Consider the following 7903-nt stretch of genomic DNA (forward strand, 5'->3'; position numbering starts at 1 on the left):
GTCTGCGAGTTCTTTTGAACAAATTGGATGAAAGCTAGCTCTCATGTCTGTCTGAGGACATGAAAGAAAGCAGGAATGGAAACTTGACATGGATGGTTACATACAATAATAGTCTCATTAAAAAGGGTTTACTGTCTAAGAAGCTAATTTGGATAATGATAAGGATATGGGTATAACTAATGTTATCGGATATCCGTTTACCCGCTATTTGAATATTTTACACTATACCTACCCCCCAGCTACCCCCATCTCCAATCTCCACCTCCCCACCCCGAATCCCAATTGAGCCCGTAGCCGCCTCCACCCCCAACTCTTAAAATCTCTCCTCGGCGGTCCGCCCTCCTCGAGCTCGGCGGCTTGCCAACCTATGCTCTCCGCCACCATCTCATTTCCGCCTTGACCAAGTTCCGCTGCCGCCACCATTCTTTCGCTTCACCAAGCTCCGCCTCTTCCCTCCTCGAGCTCGCCGTGACCAAGCTCCGCCGTCATCATTCTCTCCGTTGCCGTCAACAAGCCCCGCCTCCTCCCTCCTCGAGCTCGCCTTGTCCAAGCTCCACCGTACCACTCCGTCGCCGTCACCAAGCTCCATTATTTCACCAATTTATAGGTAATATGAGTTAATTTATCTATTTATAGGTACTTTCGTTTATCGATCAGAGTTAAAGTTTCTGTTTAGTCTGGTTAATTAGCCATTGGTTTATTTTAATCTTCTTCTTTTTTTTTACTTCCTTAATTAGCAATTGGTTTATTTCATTGTTTTGGGTTCAATGCAATTATCTGATTCTGATTCTTGTTTTGCAATTATCTGATTGTAAGTTAATTATCTGATTCTGAGTCATTTTTCACTGAACATTTTATTCTTGTTTTAAAAGTAAAATTGTAAGTTTACATTCTTCTTTATTAATCCATGCGTCTGTTGGATCTTGTTTGTCTTAATTTAATTTTCTTGAAGTTAATGCCAATTTTTCTCTGGACTTTGTATTGGAATATTTGTTAATTTAATTTTCTTAAAGTTAGCGTGAATGAAGTGATTGTATGTTGAAGTCAATTGAAGCTTGTGAAGTTAGAAGTAGAATCTATTTGTATTAATAGTCAATACATTGGTCAAAAACTCCACTATTTTGTAGTTAGTTTTACGTTAATTTTACTTATTTCAAGCTGTATATGTTAGAATCGACGTCAATTTGCAATAGGAGAAATTAGAATTAGAATTGTTGCATTGTATTGTTGTGATATGCATTTTTCTACCATACGTTACATTAGTTGGCAATAGATTGTATATATATATATTTTGTTAATTTATGTATTGGCATATCCATGCTATATCCGTGTTTTATTGTTTAAGAATTTTTTTGTTCCCTAATCCCTATATACTGCATTCGCATTCGCATCCATATTCATATCCATGCTTTAGTAGGTTAGTATCTTTTGATCATAGTGAAGTATGACCTTAACTTGTTACAATAGGTAGTATCATGCAGTAATTGTGGCTTTAAACTAATCAATCTCCTTATTACACATTGGAAATCTAAATTAATGGTGATGAATTTTTAGTATTAAACATCTTAAAAGGATGCCATAATGACATTGTAGTAACTTTGTGATAAAATCTCAACATATAATGGGGAAACTGTCAGCATTAACTTTTCTTTTGGCATAGAGAACTCTTTCAAAAGTGTCTAATGTTATCATTTCCTTAGGAATACTCTTGCTCTTCTCATTCTTTAAGCCAATGGTTATCTATGAGTTGGCCCAACAAATTTTGTTCAAATAAACAATGCTCATTCTTGGATGTCTAATATGCTTGTCTATTGGTTCTAACATCTGCTTCATGTTAGGTTTTCTAGATCTTACTATTATTTCATTTTATGTTATTGCAGCCAACCAGAAACTTTACTAGCTAAGAGGTGATGGCTGATCCAAGATTAACATCAGAAGACATGATAGATGACAGTGTTCAACCTACTAAACCACGGGTCCTCCTTGCTGCTTCAGGAAGTGTGGCTGCAATTAAATTTGAGTGCCTTTGTCGTATATTTTCTGAGTGGGCAGAAGTTAGAGCAGTAGCCACCAAGTCATCCTTACATTTTTTAGATAAGACAACATTTCCTAGGGATGTGATTTTCTACACTGATGATGATGAGTGGTCTAGTTGGAAAAAGATAGGCGATGAAGTCTTGCATATAGAGCTACGAAAATGGGCAGACCTTATGGTAATTGCTCCACTATCAGCAAATACCCTTGCTAAGGTATGTTCTTATGATAAAAAGAACGAAATACAAAAATCACGTGTATTTTATTATTTGGTTTAATTTTGTTAAACAGATATAAGACTTTGCGTACATGTCCATTGCATAAGAAAAAAAAGGGATATAGAATAGCACAAATAGTTTATGGTATTTTATCCTTCTCCCATTGCATAAGAAAAAAAATAATGGAGTAGAATAGCACGAATAGTTTCTATTATTTTATCTTTCTCACCAAGGATGGCCATGTTGATACACTATCGGCACCCAACATGGGTTGGCCAGTGGTACAACCCCGTGTTGGGTGTTCCAACTCGTGCCAATCTAATTTTTGTTTTCTTTATTTAGCTCATGTTTGTTGAATCTATTATTTGTAAGATCTAGCATTTTGATGTTAGATATACAAAAATACTCTTTAAAATGTAGGAATCAAATGAAAATTTTGATTCCTCCAAATTTAAATAAAAAGTTTAAACTAATATGTAAAATTTGTTCAAATTGGGTCAAAATTGGTATAAATTGATATAGAAACATGTTAGAATAATTCCATATGAGGTAATTTGGACCTAAATTTTACAATTTTTAGCTAAAATTTTAGTATAATTAGAAAAAAGAATTCCTCAAATTTTAGAAAATATGAGATTAATGTGTGATATTCATTTATATGGGTCAAAATTAATATATGAACATATTAGACTAAATATGTTCAACTAGGTTTTGATTTAAAATTTTTAATTGTTGCTTTTCATAACCTCAAGATTTGTTTTGCTGTTAGTCCTTGTGCAAATTTTAGTGCCATCTGTAAATATTTTGTCTATTTAGATTGCAGGTGGATTATGCGACAACCTTTTGACATGCATCGTGCGAGCATGGGACTATAGCAAGCCCTTATATGTTGCTCCAGCTATGAATACCTTTATGTGGACTAATTCCTTCACACAACGCCACCTAGAAACAATCAGTGAACTCGGCATATCTCTGATCCCTCCGATTACCAAAAGGCTTGCATGCGGAGATTATGGGACTGGTGCAATGGCTGAACCTTCTGTAATCTTAACTACCGTGAAACTCTCATACAAGCCATAACCTATCAATGGATGTAATTTGATTTTTTGCATTGGCAATGGTGTAACCATATTTCTGGAAAAAGCTCATGCTTAAAATGTCTTTCCATTAAGAACTTTGCGGTTGCAGCTTTTCCTTTACGCCATGAAAATGCACTGTTGTACTTTTAAGTTAGTTCATATAAGGTTGCAATGCAACATTGTATCAGTCTATCCACCCTTTGAATGCTGAAAGAAATGTGTTTCTCCCAATTGTTGTGGTAGTGTGCTATCCCCTTCTGGAGTTGAATAAGGGATTATGGTACTGGAGGAGGAGGATAAATGTGATTACTTTACTTAATCCAGAATGATCATGTGTTCTGTTGTTTGTATGATCATACTTGTATAAACCTTCTATGTTGGTCTATTTGGCCGAAAACGGTTTGTTAGGTGCCAAATTCATCTATACTTATTCCTCCAAATAATTTGAAAACTCACTTCTTCTTCTTTTTAATTTTTTGTATTTTTATTTAATTATTTAAAATATTTGGATTAATCTGTAAGAATAATCTAAGTCCTGTGCTTAACCCCACTTGCGGTGACCACACCGCAAGCATTTCCTCTTCCTATGTACTACCGAAATTTCCCACCAACTCCGCCTCCCCCCTTAATTCCAAACCCCTTCCCTCTCCGCCGCCCCCGCCGCCTTTTACTTCTACAATGTGCTGATTCGGGAAACTAGGATTAGGGGTTCGGAACTCGGCCGGGGATCTCGTCGGAGCCCTCCCCGGCGTTCGCGGGGGGCCCGACGACGACTCGCCCAGTGAGGGCAGGAGTTCGCGCATTTCGGCGCCGGATGCTTCTGGGGAGTCGAGCTAGCCTTCCAGAGAGTTCCGGGGTTGATGAGGACGGAGGTGGGGTATAGCCAGGGGCAGTCGCGTGAGCCCACGTACGAGGACGTGTGCACGGGGATGACGAACCACAAGGAGGTCGTCAGGGTGCAGTATGATCACGGCGCCACGATCCCACTACGCTCAATCGGTAGGTAAGATGGGTAAATGTTTTTCCCTTCTTCTTTTTTTCAATCTTAAGATTCCGTTGTTTGATTTCATGTTCTTATTGCTCGTTTGGACTCGATTGAGATTTCTTTTGGTTATTCAACTTGCTATATTGCATAGATAAGCATATTGTGAGGAAAAGGTTGATAAGCTACACTTTATGCAGGGGAGAATGCTATTATATAGATGAATCAACTAATTTGTGCAATAATTAATTCCTCTAGTAGTAATTCACAAGAATGGAAGGTGTTAGTGTATTGGCATACTGTTAGGAGTTTAGGATATCAAGGGGCTTGTGATTGTGTAAGTTCCTGACAAATTCTTAGAATTAAGTCTGCTGTACTCATAGTTTGCAGCATAAAAAGGATAGAATCTGAAGCTGCAATACTATCTGGTTGGCATGTAACCTAGACAGCAATTTATATTTTATAGTACATTATCATGTCGACTTCATTGGATTGCGGGCGGAACGTTGTTTCTGTGAAGAGAAAACGTGAAAAAAAAAGGTGGAGAGATCAGAATCAAAGAGAAGATATGCAATTCAGTTTCGATGATTTGTTGTTAAAGCTACTCGCATCCTAAGTGAATCCTTCGCAAAGAACAAATAGATCCGTAAAATAATGAACTTTGCTGAGAGAATTATGGAGGTTGCAATGAATGATTGATGCACACATTTTCTTTTTCCCCTTATTCTTAGTAGTTGTTCATCTCAGAAGATGACCAGAGAGCACGATATAAAACATGTGAAAAATTGCGGCATGATAACTTCAATCAAATTACAGTAAATTGTCGCGGTCCTTCAATCCTGATCTCAACCATACAATCTCTTACCTTGGAAGAATGGAAAAGCTACCTCATTTCAGAAAATGTGATGTTTAGTCCTAGGTCTGTGGCTTTCTAGGGGACCTTTTGTCATATTAGATAGTTTCACTATCAGTGCTCAGTAGATATCACTGTCCTGCTTAAATGAGTTGCAAACCCTTGAGCTGCGGTCGCCAATATGGCAGCCCTGAACTGATTTGATAAGTATACATTTCATGTAATTGTACAGGGAAATGATGTGGGCACCCAGTACAGGTCTGGGATATACTTCTACACGCCGGAGCAGGAGAAAGCTGTGAGGGAATCTCTGGAGGGGCACCGGAAAATTTTGAACAGAAAAATTGTGACAGAGATCCTTCCGGCGAAGAAATTCTACAAAGCTGAGGAGTAGTACCACCAGCAATACTTGGAGAAGGGTGGGCGTGTTGGAGGAGTAGGACAATCCACGGTTAAAGGTTGCACTTCATTGCTATGGATAGAGTGTACATAGAACAAAAACATTTGCATTTGCTGGTAAGACTCTAGATTCACTCTGTATTGGTGAATAATTGGCTTCTCCTTTTGTGTGTGTGTACATATATAGATATGCCTTGTAATATATTCGAGGAAACTTCTCCACAATATCGTTTTGCTTGTATCTAGCATGATGCATCCGAATGACTTGAGCTCTTGGATTAAGATCAAGATGCATTAATGAGTGAGTTTGGTGCTGATTTCTGTGTAGCTTAACTTTGATTAATTGGTTTCATCTGTGCAGTTGTAAAATTCTTTTACTCCATATTCTATTCAATCTCGTTGGTGCACTTCTGTGAATAAGAAAATATCAAGACAATGTAGTATGTCTCTTTAACTCCTAATTGCAATACCAGTAGCCAACCATCCATTGCACACTTCAAACAATTTATCAGCTCCAAGACTGAAGAGTATCAAAAGTGATAAGATGAAATATTATCTCATAAGTCTCACAACCATAACACCGCATATTAAGTCTCACATATAAGAGTTTGACTGAGAACTCTCTGTCGAAATATAGATTGGGAAAAAGTTTAAAGCTAGGGCTCAGGATGATCACAGCTTATGCTTCATAAACCCAGGGGTGGAGACTGCTCTGCCAGTCTGCTATGCCTTCAGGGAACCATAGTGCAATCTCCTTCCTTGCACTCTCAATTGAATCACTTCCATGGATAATATTCCTGCATGATTAACCAAAACAAACTCTAAATCAGATTGGAAGTTAATCAGCTAAGCAAAAGATCAAGATAATTAGTAAGAAGTTCAAAGGAACTTGAGATTGTTACATGGGAAGACTAATATGATACTTGTTCGAGAATCTTTATGATAGCAAAAATAGTAGCATAAAATTTTGATAGTTCTATGGATTCTTTATTCTTACACTTTTTATTAATTTGAAAAAGGAGAATTCAAGGAATCCTTCACCTTCAAAGAAAACTCAGAATAGTCTGAAATTAGTGTCTCACTAACTGCAAAAATTTATTAACTACAGACATGTTATCTCATGCCACATTAATTGGAGAGGAAAAAAGGGCAAGAATTTTGGCGGCTCATTTCGAATATTATCACTGCACAGAAAATGGAAATAAAACAAATGCAGCTACTGGCAAACAACTACTCTGCATTAATCATTTAAATCAAGACCAGTATGGTCAAACCGATAGCAAGTAACATCCAAATATTGCAAATGCCTCTACAGAGAAATCCAGCAGTGGGACAACAAGATGTCAAAGTTAAAACCTATCACCATTCCATAAGACCAAACAAATAAACATACTAATTGGTAACTTTGCAATGTCAAAAGCTATTCAGCTAATCAAACTGGACAATAATTGGCTACAAGCAGACTTACTAACTATGTAACGAATAAAAGAGGTCACTATGGATGCCACTAGATATGTAACAACTAAAAATGCTACATTTTTTCATCAGTATCCATTTTAGCTAGATAGTAACCATAGCTAACATCCCAACCAAACTCAATTGCATTAATGATTACCGTAAGGAAAATAGAAAGATAAATTAAACTAAGAAGAGATGATTACCTGCCGACTTCAACGGCCAAATCACCACGGATAGTCCCAGGAGCAGCATCCGAGGGTTTAGTGGCCCCAATAATCTTGCGTCCGGTGAGAACCACATCCTTCCCCTCCCACACCATCGCCACCACCGGGCCGGAGACGATGTAATCCACCAACCCAGGAAAGAAGGGTTTCGTGGCGAGATCAGCGTAGTGCTTCTCAGCAAAAGACCTCTCCACGTTCATGAGCTTCATCCCTAAACCAACCAACCGAAACAAATCAAAACTCCATTTTTTTCTTCTTCTAAAACGAAGATCTATGTATCGTTTGCTTACCTTTTAAGTAGAAACCCTTCTTCTCAAATCTGCTAATGATCTCTCCGATCTGATTCAAAAACAACAAACAAGGTTAAAGGTGGCTGGCTCCTTTAATTTTTCTAGAGGATTGCATGAGGATCGAGATGGGAAAGAGAGAATACCAGGCCTCTTTGGACGCCGTCGGGCTTGATCATGATGAAAGTTTGCTCCATTCTCGAAGAGTTAGGCGGCGGCGGAGAAAACCCTAAACTTTAGATTGGAGGACGAGAGGAGAGTAGTATAAAGAAGATAAAGAGGGGCGTATCTTTATAGGAGGAGCGAGATACAGAGAGCCGTCAAAAAGGAATATTTCTGGTAATATTCCTCGAGTTCTTGGCTTATATT

General features: G+C 37.9%; 2 protein-coding genes and 1 pseudogene across 2 annotated transcripts; 2 read left to right on the forward strand and 1 right to left on the reverse strand.

Moving 5' to 3' along the window:
- Positions 1-246: 246 nt before the first annotated feature.
- Positions 247-3557, forward strand: LOC140765301 (phosphopantothenoylcysteine decarboxylase-like). The gene is made up of 3 exons (XM_073104308.1): positions 247-607; positions 1881-2249; positions 3069-3557. The coding sequence occupies exons 2-3, from the start codon at positions 1911-1913 to the stop codon at positions 3330-3332; spliced, it is 603 nt and encodes a 200-aa protein (XP_072960409.1). The 5' UTR covers positions 247-607; positions 1881-1910; the 3' UTR covers positions 3333-3557.
- Positions 3340-5890, forward strand: LOC140764484 (peptide methionine sulfoxide reductase-like; annotated as a pseudogene).
- Positions 5891-6086: 196 nt separating this feature from the next.
- LOC140765463 (nucleoside diphosphate kinase 1) lies at positions 6087-7836 on the reverse strand. Its single transcript, XM_073104573.1, has 4 exons — positions 7681-7836; positions 7538-7586; positions 7227-7458; positions 6087-6362 (listed from the first exon to the last, which is right to left on the reverse strand). Exons 1-4 carry the CDS (start codon positions 7729-7731, stop codon positions 6245-6247), a joined length of 450 nt encoding a protein of 149 aa, XP_072960674.1. The 5' UTR covers positions 7732-7836; the 3' UTR covers positions 6087-6244.
- Positions 7837-7903: the final 67 nt, after the last annotated feature.

The sequence above is a fragment of the Typha angustifolia genome, chromosome 8, assembly GCF_048772165.1.
Source record: "Typha angustifolia cultivar Huaian chromosome 8, ASM4877216v1, whole genome shotgun sequence".
Taxonomy (NCBI): Eukaryota; Viridiplantae; Streptophyta; class Magnoliopsida; order Poales; family Typhaceae; genus Typha; species Typha angustifolia.

Bases quoted from the DNA above. Each gene is read 5' to 3' on its own strand.
- LOC140765301 (XM_073104308.1), top strand. From the start codon at position 1,911: ATGGCTGATCCAAGATTAACATCAGAAGACATGATAGATGACAGTGTT. The intron at 2,250-3,068 runs GTATGTTCTTAT...TTGTCTATTTAG, and splicing joins CAGCAAATACCCTTGCTAAG to ATTGCAGGTGGATTATGCGA.
- LOC140765463 (XM_073104573.1), bottom strand. From the start codon at position 7,731: ATGGAGCAAACTTTCATCATGATCAAGCCCGACGGCGTCCAAAGAGGC. The intron at 7,587-7,680 runs GTATTCTCTCTT...TTTTTGAATCAG, and splicing joins ACGGCGTCCAAAGAGGCCTG to ATCGGAGAGATCATTAGCAG. The intron at 6,363-7,226 runs GTAATCATCTCT...TTAATCATGCAG, and splicing joins TTGGCCGTTGAAGTCGGCAG to GAATATTATCCATGGAAGTG.